The following is an 18,620-nucleotide window of genomic DNA, read 5'->3' as shown; positions in this document are numbered from 1 at the left end:
TGAGTCTGCTCCTTTTTCCGAACTCCTTCCACCCAGCTGTTCTTTTTGTAGGTCCCTGCAGACGTCTGTGCTGGACTAGCTTCCATATTTAAATCCAGTTCTCAGTGTTGTCAGGTCTCGGCAGATCTTTCGAGCTGCAGCAGGTTGGAGTTAAACTCTTCCTCCCCTGTGCTTTGTGCGGTTGTTTACTGACTACTAAAGAGGGTAGCTTATCAGTGACTTTGGTGACTGGTCTCATACTAAAATACAACTGTTTTTTAAGATTCGTGTTTGTTGTGAGAGTGGACCGCTGGTTAAAGACTTTGTGTTCCTACACAAGAAAACCCTGGATGTGACACGGGTATATCAGGCTGTTTCCTGTTTTCAGCCCCGGCTCTGCAATAAAGCTAGCATCCTCTGTGAGATGTGTGCACATAGTTAGTCCTTCAAGTGTTGCAGATTTTATCACTGCTTTTAAAAACTATGACTTTTGGACTTCCACGCAAGCTTGACTACCGAGGACCGTATTTCCGTGCACTGCTGTATTGGCTGTATTTTTTTGCCCCTTTTCTAACCAAATGGACTAAACCGTCCTGTCAGGGACCGGCCGGCGCTCTAAGACGTACAATCCCTGGAGAGCAAGCTCGACGACCTAAGAGCAATAGTCACCTTCCAACGTGACATGAGGGACTGCAGCATTCTGTGCTTCACGGAGACATGGCTGACCCCCACCGTGCCGGACCAGGCCGTAACTCCGTCGGATTCATTCTTTGTGCTCCGCGCGGACAGAACAGCAGAGTCGAACAAAAGCAAAGGTGGAGGAGTGTGAAAGTGGTGTGATGCCAGGAGCATTTCTACTCTTTCCAGCGGCTGCTCCCCACATCTGGAATTCCTGAGCATTAAGTGCCGCCCTTTCTATCTGCCCCGTGAGTTCACCTCGATCATCGCCACGGCGGTCTACATACCACCGCAAGCGGACACAGGTATGGCTTTGTCCGAACTACATGATGTGCTGAGTTCGCTTCAAAACAAGGAGCCCTCATTGTAGCAGGAGACTTTAATAAAGCAAACCTCGGACAAGTCATGACAAACTTTTACCAGCATGTCTCGTGTCCGACAAGGGGGGATCGAATTTTGGATCACTGCTACACGCCATACAAGCAGGGCTACAAAGCTGTCTCACACCCGGCTTTTGGGAAGTCTGACCACAACGCCATCTTTCTCATTCCGCAGTATAAACAAAACATACGGAGGGAAGAAGTAACCACAAGGGAGGTGAAATATTGGTCTGCCCAATCAGAAGCTGTGCTACAGGACGCACTCAACGACGTAGACTGGGACGTGTTTAGAGCACGCGCAGTCGACATCAATGAGTTTCAGGAAGTAGCAGTTAGAGCAGGGCGATATGGCCAAAAATATTTATCACAATATATATTTGAAAATTTGCGATAACGATATAATTGATGCGAGACAAAATACAACTCCACAACTTTACTAGCGCGAAGAAAACCCATCCATTTATTTTCACTTAAACAAGCAGCTGTTTTTTTTAGTTTTTTTTTTAATGTGCATTAAAGCTATATAAACATTTAACAGTGCAAATGCAAATTCCTTGCTGAAAGTTTAACCAAAAGGCATTTCCAGTAGAAATGGGCTGACATATCCTGAGCATAACCACGTATAATATCCACTGAAGTTAAAAAGAGGTGCTTTGCAACATTAAACTGCAGTGTGCCAAATAAAAAAGTCAAATACGTATTTTTGGACCATAAGGTTCACGGGATTATAAGACACATTAAGCAAAACAAAGCAGTCAGATAAATCAAACTTTATTCAACTCATACTTCTTGCTTCCTCCACTTCTGTACCATTGATTCATTAATGTTGAATTCTCTGGCAGCTGCTCTATTCCCATGTTGTTGCAGTATATTAATGACTAACCTCGTATTGTGGATGGATTCTCAGTTGTTCTCCTGACTGAAGTTTGGTCCGTTTACAGCATTCTGCCACGCGATTGCATATTTCTCTAACCATCAGGAACCCTCACGTTAACTTTTATCCAGTGGAAAGAAGTTAGTGTTCATCCTCCAGCTTTACTGTTTATGTTATGCTAACATAGCTGTGTCGCTAGCGATCACATAGCACATCATTATATACCAGCTAGCCCAACTTCAGTAACCCTACAAACGTCACTGCTGTTTAGTTTCCTGTCTTCATTTATGTTGGAAGTGATAGCAGAGCTGTACGTTTGAATTAGTTTCAGAAATCTCTCAGTCAGAACATGCTATATCATGCATAGGTAACTAGCGAAAATAGCGAGCTAACTTCCGCTAGCTGTAATAAATTCTGTTTTCAAGGATGCCTGGATGTTAAACTTCATAGATAGCCTGGTAAAGCAGCAATGCTGATCATTTTATTAAAGATGAAATAATTTAGACAGTTTTTAACTCTCAGTGATGCTGCAGTGTTCATTTGACTTTGGGACCTCAAATGGTGGAGAGTCCCAGATATAAACCTAGTGGGAGTATCCCCCCACAGAGGGACAAAAGGACCCCCAATTCAATTCAATTCAATTCTTTATTTATTTGTCACATGTAGTTATAACTAGTACAACACACAGTGAAATGTTTTTTCCGGCTAAAAAGTACTCCCCCCCCCCGACTGTGCATCTTACTAAACTTATAATAAAAAATATCTATATAAAAGTATAAAAATGTATAATATCGTGCAAAATATTACGCTGTAATAGTTAAGAGCTATAGTGTACGTATTTACATAAATACAGATGTATATGATAAAAATACAAATAAAAATAAGGATAAAACTCAAGGAAAATTATATACTGTGTATGGAATTGTCCATCATGTTGTCCGATTTGTGTTTTGATTGAGGAGTCTCACTGTTTGTGGGTAAAAACTCCTCCTGAACCTTTCAGTTCTTGTTTTCAGGCTACAGAGGCGTTTCCCTGACCTCAGTGGCCTGAACAGTTTGTAAGCGGGATGGCTGGAGTCGTTAGTGATCCTGATGGCCCGGGATCTGCACCTTTCAGCGTAGATGTCCTGCAGTGTTAGTAAAGATGTTCCCATAGTGCGTTCAGCTGTGCGCACGACCCTCTGCAGGGCTTTCTGTTGCTGTACTGTGCAGTTCCCGTACCACACCGTGATGTTATTACACAGGATGCTCTCAATGACCCCGGTGTAGAATCTCCTCTGGATGTTCTTGGAGATCTTAAACCTCTTTAAACGCCTCAGATGATAGAGGCGCTGTCTGCCTTTGCTGATGAGGAAGTCCGTATGTGTGTTCCAATTAAGGTCCTCGTTGATATAAACACCGAGGTATTTAAAATTAGAGACTTTCTCCACGGGGTTTCCATTGATTTGAATTGGGGTGTGAGTTTTCTCGCCTCTCTCCCTCTCTCTCCCTCTCTCTCTCCCCCTGATGATCCTCTAATCGCCTGAGCCAAGGTGTGAAACTGGGTGTGGGTCCCAATCAGCCAGAGTTTCGGGTGAGTTCATTGTGAAACCTGGCCCCACCTTATCACCTTATCATCCACCATTTGACCTTAGAACTGAAGAAGCTTCTCGGATGAGAGGTGAAACGTCTTCAAGTAACTTAAAGAAGTCCAGACGCTTTTCTTTGCAAGGTCCTTTGACTACGATGACCTGGATGACTGAGAACCTTCACAGACTTATGAAAAGGAGCTGTTCTTTCTAATTACCAGTGATGGGAATAACAGCATTACAAGTAATGGCGTTACTTTTTTTCAGTAACGAGTAATCTAACTAATGACTGCTGTTTGACTGAGGAACACTAAAGTAGTCGTGATAAGCCAATCACATGACCACTTCAAGATGATAAAGCAACAAGGTGATATATACCAGTCTTGGTCGTTGTGTCCTTGGGCAAGACGCTTCACCCGTTGCCTACTGGTGGTGGTCAGAGGGCCCGGTGGTGCCAGTGTCCGGCAGACTCGCCTCTGTTAGTGCGCCCCAGGGTGGCTGTGGCTACAATGTAGCTGCCATCACCAGTGTGTGAATGTGTGTGTGAATGGGTGGAATGACTGAATGTGTAAAGCGCTTCGGGGTCCTTAGGGACTAGTAAAGCGCTATACAAATACAGACCATTTATCATTTTACACGGTGTTTTTCCTCAATAGTTTCGTCACGTTTAACGTCTAAGGACAGCGCTAGCAAGCACTCTCTGCTTATGACCAAAACATAAAAAAACAAAACAAAAAACAACTCGTTCATGTTGGTGGAAAAATGCACCATGTCGACCAATCAAAAAATGATATGGCAACATGACATTTGGTTGTTTGGGAAGAGGGAGAAGTTTTAGGAGTGACAGTGAGAGAGAGAGAGAGAGAGAGAGATAGCAGAAAAAGAGAGAGAGCGAGTTTTGAGAGATTTGTGGTGTTTGGAGTGTGTAGTTAGTGTGTTGTCTTGTGTAGTTACTGTGTAGTGTTGTGGATAGTTTTGTGTTGTGTGTCAGAAGAATGAGGCGACTGCTGTCTCCAGGTAGAAACAGGAGTGACACACCTGCTGCTGTCAGACCTGCAGGTATCAGGCTGTGATGTTCTCCTTTATAGTGGACAGAAATGATGTTTTTGCAGTGGCACAAATAATTTGTGGCATCTTATTGAAGAACAGCTGATTGTTCTGTAAATAGTTTGAAATGGTTATTTAAAAAAAAGGGGGTCAAAGGTAAATGGCTGCAAATAACTTTGTTGTTTGCAAAACTTGTGCATATGATTTTTAAATTGACCATTTATATTTGCATTTAAAGTTATGAAATGTGATTCATTAAATATGTTTGTGGCTGTCACAGTAAAAATATAACTTTTTCAACTCAAATTTTGTTTTTTGTCTGATTTTTAGATCAATTGTGTTAATACAGTCTGTCAAAATGAAAACACCTGTAAATTCAGACATGTGAGGTTGTGCTGAAAACAAGGCAAAGTAAACAGTTTTTAAAGGTGGAATGTACAGGAAACATCAAAAGTAGTTAAAAATGGCCAATTATACCCTGGACCCCAGAGGGTTAAACTTTTTTTTTTTTTTTTTTAAGTAACGCAATGATTACAGGGCTCTAGAGTGCGACCAAATTTTTCAATGGTGTGACTAAAAAAAAATCTTAGGTCGCACCGGTGTGACCACCTGTTCGAGTAACAAAAAAAAAAAAGTCTTTGCAACTCTGAAAGTCTCCGTGTGGTCAACGACAGACACACGTTATGCCCCTATTGTGGTCTAAACCAATCAGAGATAGTCAGGGGCGGGACCGCTCTGATTGGTCGTGGTCCAGATATTCATGTAGTCCTTCGTGTGTACGTTTGAAAGTGCAGGCGGATAGACAGAGGTGAGTAGCTTGAATAAAGCGATATCAATTCATTAAATCCTGAATCGACTTTTAAATATAAATGTTTTTTGCCAGAAACGCGAGAATCTCAGGTTAAAGTTCACAAAACTATTTCAACGACCACCAAACAGTAAATGAGAGCAGGTACACGGATTCTGCACAGAGACGTAAACACAGAGCGGACCCGACGCATCAGAATCAGCTTTCTCTTTCTCGGCTTTCAGCCCGTACACGGACACGGCGTCGAGGCTGAAAGCCCACAGCTCGCTGACTCTGATGCATCGGGTCCGCGCTGTGTTTACGTCTTTTTTGCACTCGATTCTGAGCTGCAGGTTTTGTCTCTCTCCAACCAAAATTCACTGAACCAGCAGCAAAAGAAGATGCAAACCACGCTTCACATTTGATAAACATCGTCATGAATTCCCACTAACTTTTGCTGTTTTGCTTCCCCCACGATAAAATCACACTTCATGCACAGCTCTCGCTCTCTCAAGAACAGTTTCCCGTCTCAAATCTCTGTTTTCGGCATTATTCATTCGCTTATTACCCATCAGTCTACCGTTGTTTACAGCGCTGTCGGCCACTGTTTTTTGTTTTTTTTACTTAGGCTTTCTCGTCCGAGGTCATTTAATTTCTTACCTTGTCTAACCGAGAGAGAGTTTGTTTGTTTTTTTTATAAGATTTGGCAACCAGTCATTAGCCTGATGGATAAATTTAAGTGAAATGTACTCTGTTTTAACATTTATGTATGCTGTATTACCACCTTGTTGACTTGCCGTCCACCTTCTATTGTGTTCTCTTGAAGGTGATTGTTGTATACTGTTCAATTATAAAATCAATAAAAATATGTTGAAAGAAAAAAAGCCTCATTTCTGCTGTTCAATACTGAAGAAATTTAAACTTTTTAAAACTATGCAAAATTGCAGAATATTGTAGAATATTTTTAAGGTTCTCTGCTATAAAAGTCCAGGCCAGGAAAATCTCCTTCATGTTTTTCTGTTTTATCCTCAGTTACTTTGACACAAAGGCCTCTGCTGTGATGCTCACACCTCTGATGAAGTCTCACATGTATCAGTACTGATAAATGATCAGAATTATAATATTTCTGACTGTCTGAGGCAAAACTGAATTGAATCGGGATCTCTTGAATCAGAATCGAATGGATTATAGAAATCAGTGATGATACGCAGCCCTAGTGAGCAGCCTAGGCCCGACAGAGTGGATGTAGCTGTGGGTAATGAGAAAAGATGAAAAGAATTATTGATAACTTTTGTGTTAAGTTAAGGCCTGATCCGTCTGAAATTCATAGCCAGCTCTGACACAGAGCCATCAATCTCTGAATGCTGAAAAAGCACAGTGTATCCAGAAAACACAATATATGCTGCGATAAATGCCCAAGTGTCCCCTCCGCCCACGGCCTTTCAGCAGCAAACAGGTCGTCAGAGGAGCAGAGATGATTATTAAGTTTAACATTGTCTACAATATCACCAAAGCACTTTAAGCACAAGCACAAGATTGTTAGTTAATCATTTCCAAATCAATATTGTCTGTGTGGACAGCAATTCCCCCCCAAAAAAGTGCACATGTAAAACTGCGGCGTTCAGCGATGAAAAATTTAGGTGTGCCTAACGTTTGTGCAACCGTGGCAAAAAGTTAGTCTAGAGCCCTGAATTACTTTTCAAGTAATTAATTAGTTTTAGAATCTTGTAACTCAGTTACTAACTCAGTTACTTTTTTGAAGAAGTAACTAGTAACTATAATTAATTACTTTTTCAAAGTAACTTGGCCAACACTGCTAATTCCAGACCTGTATCTAAATGACCGCGTCACAGACACAGTCGTTTATATCGTGTGTGGAAGAGTTTGAGTCAGGTTCTAGATCAGAGACCGCTCGTTGCTTCTAGACTCGTCTGCTGCCTTTGGCGTCCTTCTGTCTCGTCTAGAACACCAAGCTCCAATCAAAGCCACTTCTGACGAGGTTCATGCCTCACCAGCAGAGGTTTCTCTGTACTTGTGGGAGACTGTTCTTCTACAACATCACCTCTCGCTTTAGGAGTACCTCAGGGTCTATTCTGGGCCCACTTCTTTTTTTCACTGTGTATATTACCTCTTTGCTAATGTGTGTGTGCTCATTCGGCTGAACAGCAGAGATCCATAGGAGCCTGAGCTCAACTGTCTTAGCGATTAAGCCCTGGATGAGGATACATTTGTTAAATCTTAATGACAGAAAGACAGATGTCACAGGCTTTAAGTTTGACCCCTTAAGCGAGTCTTCTGACACTCGAGTCATTTGGCTCCTTACGGTTGTGTTGCTGTAAAAAGTCTGGGCTGGTTTCATCAGAGCCAAGCTGAAGCCTTATCGTGCTGTCCTTCACAGGTATCGAACATGCATGCATGACCACACCCCTTCATCTTCACCTTAGAATTGATTTTACGATTTTATTGCTACTTTTTCACAGACTGGCACCTGTGCACCTGTCTGAGCTGCTCCACATTCACACACCTGTGAGAGCTCTGAGCTCACCTGAGGTGACGGAGCTTTTGCAGCAGTAACAGCAGATCTATGGAAGAAGCTACCTTTCCATACCTGCACACATTTAAGTCTTTATTAAAAACACATTGGTACATATTTGACATCCTCACAGACGATTGGATTTTCTGATTTTATTTTAATGTTGATCGTTGTGTTAGGCTATGTACACGGGTATTTTTGAAAACTGAGATTTTTCGTTTTAAAAAATAATCCCGTCCACACGTAAACGCTGCTAGGAACATGCCAAAGCAACAGCTGGCAATATATTCCTAACCGTGTAGAAATGTCGGCCAATCAGAAGTGTAGAAGCCTCGGTGGGAAATAGTAAACAAAGCTGGGGCACAGAAGCAGAACCGAGTCGTATGTGTGGAGGGACAGTAACTGTGTGTGTATATGTGAGCATGTAAACACTGCAGAGAGTAACAGTAACAGTACTGTAGAAATTCATTAAACCTAAACAATAACGCAGCGCACACCTTTGACGCTGCGTTTTCTGCGTTTTCTCCGTTTTCCTCGTCCACACGTAAATGCAAAAACTGAGTTTTCGAAAATCTCCACCCTGACCGGCGTTTTTAGAAATCTCAGTTTTCAGTGACCGAAAACGCCGTTTACGTGTGGACGAAAGGTGCAAACGCATAGAAAAATCTGCGTTTTCAAAAATAGCCGGGTACGTGTGGACGTAGCCTAAATCAGCTCTGTTGTTTTAAATGTGCGACGTGAATAAAGTCGAGGTTCTGACATGATCCACCTGCAGGTTCATCTATGAGACGGAACATCACAACGGGATTGCTGAGCTGCTGGAGATCCTGGGCAGGTAACACACACACACACACACACACACACACACACACACACACACACACACACACACACACACACACACACACACACACACACACACACACACAAACCCTGTGACCTCTGACCTCAGTGACCCCCCCCCCCCCCCCCCCCCCCCCGTGTGTCTCAGCATCATTAACGGCTTCGCGCTGCCTCTCAAAGAAGAACACAAGATGTTCCTGATCCGGGTTCTGCTGCCTCTGCACAAAGTGAAGTCTCTGAGCGTGTACCACCCACAGGTCAGAGGTCGCCCTGTCCGTCAGTTCGTCTGTAGCGTCCGTGTGTCTCTGCTGACTGCGTCTGTCTGTTCGTCCTCAGCTGGCCTACTGCGTGGTCCAGTTCCTGGAGAAGGACAGCAGCCTGACCGAACCTGTGAGTACCTCCCTGCTGAGCCTGTTTCCATGACAACCCTGGGTTTCTGCAGCGCCACACACACAGAAATACCAGCACACAAAAAATACACGGTCATGCGCTTAAGTGCGTACCGAAACACGTCAGAGCGCCTTCACCTGGCAGGGCGTTCAACTCTGCACCGGCCTCACTGGTCGCTATTGCGCCTGAGCCTGCCGAAACAGGAAGTTCAGACTGTCAGCATAAACTCACGCTGACGCAGAAATGTCACAAACATTTAAAAAACTGTGCATGTGGACGCCATGTGCACGTTTGATCGGCCAATCAGACATCAGAGTTTAAGGCGGAGCAGATTTAACCCAGAAAACAAGCAAACAAACTTGATCCATGTGGCACGATTCGGCCCTGCTGACCTGATGATGTCATAATTATGGGCAGAGCAGGTCAGCTACTAATCGAAAGGTTGGCGGTTCGATTCCTGGCTGCAGGTGTCCTGCACGCCGGGCTCCATTTACACTTAGTTTAGTCAGAGCTGCTCTTCATCACATCGAAGCTCAGCGACTGAATCGTCATGCTTGTTTGGAGAGCTGCAGTTATGATCGCTGTAACTACACTTTTGTAACACGCTGACCTTTGACCCTTGCAGGTGATCATGGGTCTGCTGAAGTTCTGGCCAAAAACTCACAGTCCGAAGGAGGTGATGTTCCTGAACGAGCTGGAGGAGATTCTGGACGTCATCGAGCCGTCAGAGTTCGTCAAAGTCCAGGAGCCGCTCTTTAGACAGCTCGCCAAGTGTGTCTCCAGCCCGCACTTCCAGGTACCAGGACCAGGGCTTCTGTTAGCTGTTTGCCACGGTGCCGGTTGTGTGCCTGGGCTCTTCCAGCTCACTGAGGGTGGAAGCATGTTGGCGTGGCGGCGCAGTGGTTAGCCTCGCAGCAGCAAGGCTGCTTGTGGTTGTGGCTGTGCGTCTTCCTCCGCAGTCCAAACACATGCATGTTGGCTTTACCCGTGACTCTGAGATGTGGGCCGGATAAAGTGCTCAGTGACGCTGGGTCTGAACCGGGCACGGAGAGCACAGCCTTCAGTGGGAAGTCGGATCCAGTGAACGATGTTGTGTCTGAGCGCGCTCAGTTGCGGCTGTTTGTTTCTGTGAAACACGACCGCTTCCTGTCCCCGCCGCCTGGTGACGGACACATGGGATCAGATTAGAGGGAATGAATGTGATTGGTTGAAAAGGTGTTCAGTTGTGTCCATGCAAACCTGAACGTTCAAGGTTCTTTATTTGTCACATGCATAGTTATACAAGTATAACACACAGTGAAATGTAGCCTGACACGCTCCTCGACATGTGCAAAAAAATTGTGGGGGGGGGGGTGTAGAGGAAAAACATTATATATATATATATATATATATATATATATATATATATATATATATATAAATAATATACACACACACACACACACATTGGGTGAATGTGCAGTAGTAGCAGCAAGCAGGTGAATTCTGTACATTAATAAGAATAGACTTCTGATTATTTTACAGGATAGACAATATAAACATATTTAAAATTAAAGGAATTGAAATGTACATTGTGCCTTGGTTTAGTGTCTGGAAGAGTCCTGACTCAGTCAATTATAGATGATGTGAGAGGGCGGGTGTGTGTGTTTAGGGCACGGATGGCTTGGGGATAGAAGCTCCTCTTGAGTCTCTCTGTCCTTGCCCGGAAGATGCGGAACCTTCTACCAGATTGCAGAAGTTGGAACAGTTTGTTGCCAGGATGGGACGGGTCCTTCAGTATCTGCGCTGCTCTAGTCTGGCATCTCCTGGTGTAGGTGTCCTGAAGCGGGGGGAGAGCAATCCTGCAGCAGCGTTCTGCTGTACGGATCACTCTCTGGAGAGCTTTTTGGTCCTTCACACAGCTGTTCCCAAACCACGATGTCATGTTCTGTGTGAGGATGCTCTCCACAGCGCCTGTATAGAAAATCCTGAGGATCTTTGGAGAGACCCTGAACTTCCTCAGTTGTCGTAGGTGATACAGGCGCTGCCTAGCCTTTTTGGTCTGGACCTGAATGTGGGCAGCCCATGTCAGGTCTGAGGAGATGTGGACACCAAGATACTTGAAGGACTGCACCCTCTCCACTGGAGCTCCATTGATGATAATGGGCTTGTAGTCTCTGTGCTGACCCCTTCTGAAGTCCACCACCAGCTCCTTGGTCTTGCTGACGTTCAGCTGGAGGTGGTTGTCCTGGCACCACGATGCCAGATTCTTCACTTCATCCATGTAGGCCGCCTCATCGTTGTTGGAGATGGCGCCCAACACCACTGTGTTGTTAGCAAACTTCACAATGGTGTTGGAGCCGTGGGTGGCCACACAGTCCGAAGTGTAGAGGGAGTAGAGCAGTGGCGAGAGGACACATCCCTGAGGTGCTCCTGTGTTGATGGTGATGCTGTTGGAGAAGCACCTGCCCACCCTCACCACCTGAGTTCTGCCAGTGAGGAAGTCCAACACCCATGCACACAGACGGCTGTTAAGTCCCAGATCCCTCAGCTTTGTGAACAGTCTGCAGGGCACTATTGTGTTAAACGCTGAACTGTAATCAACAAACAGCATTCGCACATAGTTACCCTGTTTCTTGTCCACGTGGCTGAGAGTGGTGTGTAGGACGTGGGCGATGGCATCCTCTGTGGATCTATTGGATCTGTAGGCGAACTGCAGCGGATCTGTGGTGTCTGGGATGGAGGAGGAGATGATGTTCTTCAGCAGCCTCTCAAACACCTTCATTACTACCGAGGTCAGTGCAACTGGCCGGTAATCGTTCAGGGATGAGGGTTTGCTGTTCTTGGGCACAGGGATGATGGTGGATCTTTTGAAGCATGTGGGGACCACAGACTTCGCCAGGGACTCGTTGAAGATGTAAGTGAACACACCTGCTAGCTGGTCAGCACAGCAGCGCAGCAGACGGCCGGTGATGCCGTCTGGCCCCGCCGCTTTCCTTGTGTTCACTCTCCTCAGTGCCGCTCGGACGTCATGCTCCGCGATGCTGGTCACCGGTCTCTCGCTGATGACGTCACTGTCCTCGGTAGTCAGGCGGTAGATAGCATTAGCCGCCTGGCTAACCTCGAAACGGGCGTAGAACTGATTCAGCTCGTTGGTGAATGCAGAGTCAGCGTTGATCAGCGCAGTGTCCCTGGCTTTGTAGTCCGTGCCACATACTCCGTGTGTCGCCCTGGTGGAAGTGGGACTCCACACGTTCCCGGTACCGGCGTTTGGCATCTCTCACCGCGCGCCGCACGCCGTATGAGGCCGCTTTGTAGGCGCTCATATCGCCAGTGGCGAGACCCGCGTTGTAGGAGGCGGTCCTGGCGTTTACTGCAGTGCGGATCGATCTGTCCATCCACGGTTTCTGGTTTGGGAATGTGGTGACTCTCGCAGTGGGGATAATCTCCTCCGCTAGCATATTGACGAAGCATACTGCTACTTCCGTAAACTCGTTGATGTCGACTGCGCATGCTCTGAACATGTCCCAGTCGACGTCGTTGAGTGCGTCCTGTAGCGTAGCTTCTGATTGGGCAGTCCACCGTTTTACCTCTCTCGTGGTCACGTCTTCCCTCCGTATGCTTTGTTTATACTGGGGGATGAGGAAGATGGCGTTGTGGTCAGACTTCCCAAAAGCCGGGTGTGAGACAGCTTTGTAGCCCTGCTTGTATGGCGTGTAGCAGTGATCCAAAATTCGATCCCCTCTCGTTGGACACGAGACATGCTGGTAAAAGTTTGGCATGACTTGTCTGAGGTTCGCTTTGTTAAAGTCTCCTGCTACAATGAGGGCTGCCCCCGGGTCCTTGTTTTGAAGCGAGCTCAGCACATCATGTAATTCGGACAAAGCCATACCTGTGTCCGCTTGGGGTGGGATGTAGACCGCCGTGGCGATGACCGAGGTGAACTCACGGGGCAGATAGAAAGGGCGGCACTTAATGCTCAGGAACTCCAGATGTGGCGAGCAGCCGCTGGAGAGAGTAGAAATGCTCCTGGCATCACACCACTTTCTGTTTACCATGAAACACACTCCCCCACCTTTGGTTTTGTTCGACTCTGTCGTTCTGTCCGCGCGGAGCACAAAGAATGAATCCGATGGAGTTACGGCCTGGTCCGGCACGGTGGGGGTCAGCCATGTCTCCGTGAAGCACAGAATGTTGCAGTCCCTCATGTCACGTTGGAAGGTGACCCTTGCTCTTAGGTCGTCGAGCTTGTTCTCCATGGATTGTACATTGGCCAGTAGGATACTGGGCAGTGGTGCGCGATGCGCCTGCTGTCTCAGTCTGTTCCTAATACCAGCGCGTTTCCCCCGGCGCTTCTTTGTTCTGCGCCTCGGATGAGCGGCCCGTCCTTTGTTGTTCTCCGCGCCGCGTAGAATCTCTGGCGGCCAGGAAGGGTCGGGTTTAAAAGTGTCCAAGATTAGATGTGCAACCTTGGCACCGATGTTTATAAGTGATCCGCTGTCCTAAACTATAAGACTAGAGGATTTTGGGATGAAAACCAGAGCAAAAAATAGGTAAAAAACAAGAAAAGTAGATAGTCGGAGCGGAGTGGTCAGGAAGGCGTCTGGACGTGGCCGCGCCATCTTGGAATTATTATTACGTGTCATTTCCTCTGAATGTCAGCTTTTGTAAAAATGTGTGACATCACAGTGGGCTTCTAACCCGAGTCCTCCAGATCAGACCAGAGCTCCCAGTGACTGCAGCTCAGCTTTTACCTACACAGGTGTGTGTGTGTGTGTGTGTGTGTGTGTGTGTGTGTGTGTGTGTGTGTGCGCGCAGGTGGCGGAGAGAGCGCTGTATTACTGGAACAACGAGTACATCATGAGTCTGATCAGCGACAACGCCGCCAAGATCCTCCCCATCATGTTCCCTGCACTCTACAAGAACTCCAAGAGCCACTGGAACAAGTAACACACACACACGAACCACTGATCAGCTCCGCCCACATCTTTGTTAGCCAGTCAGCGGTGTCCTGACAAAGACAGCAGGAGCACTGATGTAACGAGTGTTCAGATCAATACTGAGCCAATGAGAGCTGAGCTTTGGAGGGTTAGGGTGAGGATGTGAGCGCAGGAAGCTGCTTGAGGCGCCCACGCTCGTTTTCTGTCCTGTGAGATCAATGATGTCCTGCAGGGTCCTCAGGAGTGACATCACAGGTGTGACATCACAGGAATGTGTGTGGTTTTCTCATACAGTCGTAAAAATAAGTTGATGAGCACATTTCAGTGGTGCAGCGAGCCTTTCATTTAAAACAGGAACTGGCCAAAACACTCCCTCTGACCCCGCCCACAGAGTTCAGTGTGACGATGAGGCCATCACAGTCCCGCCTCCGTCACAGACGTTACAAATGAATAAAACATAAATGAAAGAAGGAGTCTTGGCTCCTGTTTGTTCTCGCTGCAGCTCACACTGTTTCCACACTGATCTTCCTCTTCCTCCTCCTCAGGACGATCCACGGCCTGATCTACAACGCCCTGAAGCTCTTCATGGAGATGAACCAGAAGCTGTTTGATGACTGCACGCAGCAGTACAAGGCCGAGAAACAAAAGTACGACTCTGGGATTCACACAGCTTTCTGCCCCTCTTCCTCTGCTCCTCTTTCTCACTGTGTGCGTCTCCTGCAGGGAGAAGTACAAGCTGAAGGAGCGGGAGGAGGTTTGGCACAGGATCGAGGAGCTGGCTCGGCAGAACCCTCAGGTACAGCAAGCACGGGGATGTGAAACGCTGCACACTGAGCCCTGCAGATGTGACTGACGCTGGTTTTAAGAAACAACTGCTAACGTTTCTGTCAGCGTGACGTCATGTGATTGGTTAGCTAACTATTTACAGGACGATACCTGGGAGGAAACTACCCGTCAGTGTGAGGGGAGCACTGCAGCAGTGAGTTCATGTTAAACCAGGACATACTGTGTGTCTGTAGCAGGAGGTGGCTGTTCACTGATTTCACTCTGTGGACGATTTCTGTTTGATCCATCTGCAGATTAATCAGCTCTGTCCCCCGAGTCTCTAGATGAAATGTGGGTCAGAGGTCATCGGGATTCCTCCCCTATTAACGTTTTGTGTCTCTCTTCACTTTCAGAGCAGTAAGCTCCACCCCCTACGCCCAGGACTCCACCCACAAGAAGAGGTCAGCTCCCAGTGTCTAATTAATGTGTGTATGTGACGATCCATGAGGATCAGGGCAACCTGTAACGTACGTGTGTGTGTGTGTGTGTGTGTGTGTGCACGCGCGCAGTACATGGTGTACAGTAACAGCAGCGTTGCTGTGTACTCAATGGAGACAGAGACGCCAACAGCTGAAGACATCCAGCTGCTGAAGAAGACTGTGGAGAGCGAGGCATCACAGGTAGCACACACGCGCACACACACACACGCACGCACACAAAGACACAGTGATCTCACTCACGTCCTCGCAGACAAAATGCTTTAATATTCTGGCGTGACATTTTCTCTGTGACTTCCTGTTTGATGTGACGACAGTTTGATTCCAAACTCTTAGTTATAATTGCATCAGTAAGTATTGTTCATTAAAAAATTAGATGAATTCCTGTAATTTTACATTTTAATGTTTGAATCAGTGCAAAAAATTAATTTTTAGAATTCGTTTCTCAGCGATTGTCTGACATTTTACTTTAAATATGAGAAGAAAAACATTTAAATCCCAGAGAATATTTTTAGTGGTACATTTGTTTTTATTTAGAAACACATTTAAATTTACTTGAATTTTATTTTGAAAAATTAAAAAAATTAGTAATTTCTAAATTTAACGCCGACCAAGAATAATATTGGTTCAGTTTCAGAGAGTGTGTGAAATATTTTTAATCACTGAATCTTTGTGTGTGCGTGCGTGCGTGCGTGCCTGCAGGGTCTGAAGGATCTAAAGAAGGATAAGGTCCTGATGAGGAGGAAGTCGGAGCTGCCGCAGGACGTTTACACCATCAAAGCTCTGGAGGCTCACAAGCGAGCTGAAGAGTACCTGACGGCCAATCAGGAGGCTCTCTGACCAGAGGAGGCGGCCCCTCCTAATCCAGACTCCGCCCCCTTGCGTCCGTCTCCCTGGGGAGGAAGTTGATGCCGTCGTGGAGAGCCTGGTCCCGGGTCAGACTAGGGTGGAGCTGACACCGCCGCGTTCACCCAAAAAATAAAATAAAAAAAAATAAAAAAATAAGAACGGCTCAGCTCTGCCCCCCGGTGGCCGACCACACGTAGGACACTGTAGAAGCTCCGTCCGTCCACCTGCTGTTTAAACTGTGTCAGCGGTCCACCGTGATTGGACATCAGCTTCATGTTGCACTAACACTCCCACGCCTCCACCCACGCTTTAACTCCTGCTGCTGTTTGTTCTGAACCCACATCGGGCACACCAACGCATCGCCGGCAGCCCGTCCTGCCCCAGGACGGCACGCTGCGTGATCTGCAGCTGCTGTCTCTGCATTTGCTTTCTGCCCACACGCCTCACCGTTACTTTTACAATCGTCTTTGAATGCTTCATCCAGCGAGCCAGCAGCAGGTCAGCTGGTTCCTGTTTTTTAGTGATCAGAACCTTAGCAGGTTCAGGACAGCAGAACAGCGATGATCGCAAACGCGCTAACAAATAAAAGTCGGCCGAAACGATCAACTAAAATTTTACCTGCAAAATAAAAACAGGACTGAAAATACCTGGACGTGTTTCAGAATAAGAGCATTAGCTGTAGCATCTGTACGCTTCAAACTAAATGCTTTTCATTTTCTATTTTTCAGAATAAAAGCATCAGCTGTATCATCTTCACAGTTCAACAAAAAGGCATCAGCTACAGCATTCTGACATTTCAGAATAAAAGCATGAACCGTGACAAGGCGGAGTTTTTTTGTGTAGAGCCCCTTCCTCAAAAGGGGGGATTTTTGACCTAGTGTTTCCGTGGAAACGAGAAGTAGACGCAGAGTGGTCTGGGCTTCGCAGTGCTGCTGCAGCTCCTCACTTCTGTCCCGTTGCACCTGAACGCAGCGCTGATGCGTTCACTGACCCGCTTGGTTCTCCAACAGCGGCTTCACAGCTCCGCCCCTGAACCCTAGCTCTGCCAATCGACTGCTAGTCTGTACGTCCGGCAGACTGAAGCGGGCCGATGATGATGATGATGTGGAAGACGCAGTGAATGTAAACATCCTATCAGGACCCCCCCAACACACACACACTGTGTATCTTTTTTTTTTTTTTAGTCCAGCTGAGGGCGCCTCGCCTCAAGTGTTAGCCAGCAGCTCCTCGGGTTAAAGGTCAAACGCTCCTGATTATTGATCAGTTATTGATTGACTGCACTGGTGCCAGATGGGAGGGCCCTTAAAGAGGACACAGGAGGAAAGGTTAACGACGCCGTCATCATGTAAAAGAACAGCAACTTCATTTTGATTTTTTTTTTCACATTTTAGTTTTAAATTTGTAACTTTTTAAAATCTAATTTTCACCTTTTTTTTTTTACTTTTTTTTTTTTATTAAATGTTTTGCTTCTTTATAAAAAAAATTTTTTGTGTTTTTTCTGTCAGTGGAGTCGTAGCCTTATTGGCTGCTGAGGTCACATGATCCATCCTTTATTCTTCACGGCGTAAACTTAATTCGTTTCAGTTTTGATGCTCGTAATAAAAGCAGATTTGGAACAATGCGATTGGCTCGTTTTCAGCTTCCTGTTTGGCGTCGCTGACATGAAGTCAGTTGTATGAATTTAGCACCTCATTGGCCAAACATTTTGCACGCTGTGACACGTCCACCTCGCCGTTCGTGTGCTTTTGTTTAACAGTTTGAAACATGAGGAACAAAAGAAAAAAGGCCTCCGTGGAGGTGGACGGTTCTGTCTTTTCTGTAACTATCCCACGTATGGACTTGTGGCCACGCCGACATACTTTCTAGTCTTTGTTCTTGTGGGCCTGTTTCATTTGTTATCGCTCGTGCACTCCTTCCTGCTGCCGTGTTGGCGTGTCCTCTACAGATCCAGCTGTCAGTCAGAATCGGAGACCCCTCCGCCTGTCAGTCATTCGCTGCTGGAGTGAAAGCTTCCGTTTCCAGGCTGAACCAAACTTTCTCGCACTCAGTCTTTAAGTTATATTTTTGTTTTTTGTGAGAGCTGAAAAAATGTTTTTGAATCCGCTGCTGAACCAAACCTTTAGCACAAACAGCTGTTTGTTTTTCTCTCCAGCAGTGACTGACAGGTGGAGCGGGGTTGTGTGACGGCGTGCTGTCCACTCGGGCCGTGACAGTGAGACATTGCTTCCTGTCATCGTGTACAGATGTTTAATGAGGTCGAGCATCACATGGTATGAAAGTCTGATTTTGTACAGATGTTCATGTATGTACAGCAGAAATAAACTGAAGTACAGTCAACCTGCCCACTGCGTGTTTCTTTCAAACGCACACACACAAGTGAACTACAAAAAACTACAAAGATGGCGGTCTCACAGCAACACTCAAACATCTCAGTGAAGACAAAACTGAACTAAACTCAGTCTGATTAATTCGTCCATTTAAACAACCTGAACTGCTTGGTGGGGCGGAGCC

The 18,620-nt window shown here is 46.2% G+C and overlaps 1 protein-coding gene across 1 annotated transcript in view; it reads left to right on the top strand.

Moving 5' to 3' along the window:
* The window catches only part of ppp2r5d (protein phosphatase 2, regulatory subunit B', delta), a 36,963-nt gene extending 18,517 nt beyond the window's left edge, over positions 1-18,446 (top strand). Inside the window, exons 8-17 of the mRNA XM_040033750.1 lie at positions 8,622-8,681; positions 8,838-8,946; positions 9,026-9,079; positions 9,705-9,875; positions 13,877-14,004; positions 14,544-14,645; positions 14,722-14,794; positions 15,177-15,224; positions 15,333-15,443; positions 15,963-18,446. Of these exons, the coding sequence (XP_039889684.1) occupies positions 8,622-8,681; positions 8,838-8,946; positions 9,026-9,079; positions 9,705-9,875; positions 13,877-14,004; positions 14,544-14,645; positions 14,722-14,794; positions 15,177-15,224; positions 15,333-15,443; positions 15,963-16,100 (994 nt within the window). The 3' untranslated portion in view covers positions 16,101-18,446. The remainder of the gene's footprint in view (positions 1-8,621; positions 8,682-8,837; positions 8,947-9,025; positions 9,080-9,704; positions 9,876-13,876; positions 14,005-14,543; positions 14,646-14,721; positions 14,795-15,176; positions 15,225-15,332; positions 15,444-15,962) is intronic.
* Positions 18,447-18,620: the final 174 nt, after the last annotated feature.

This window comes from Simochromis diagramma, unplaced genomic scaffold, assembly GCF_900408965.1.
Source record: "Simochromis diagramma unplaced genomic scaffold, fSimDia1.1 OVJJ01000176.1, whole genome shotgun sequence".
Classification (NCBI taxonomy): domain Eukaryota; kingdom Metazoa; phylum Chordata; class Actinopteri; order Cichliformes; family Cichlidae; genus Simochromis; species Simochromis diagramma.
Note: the sequence above shows the minus strand (reverse complement) of the source record. Positions and strands in the feature narration are given on the sequence as shown.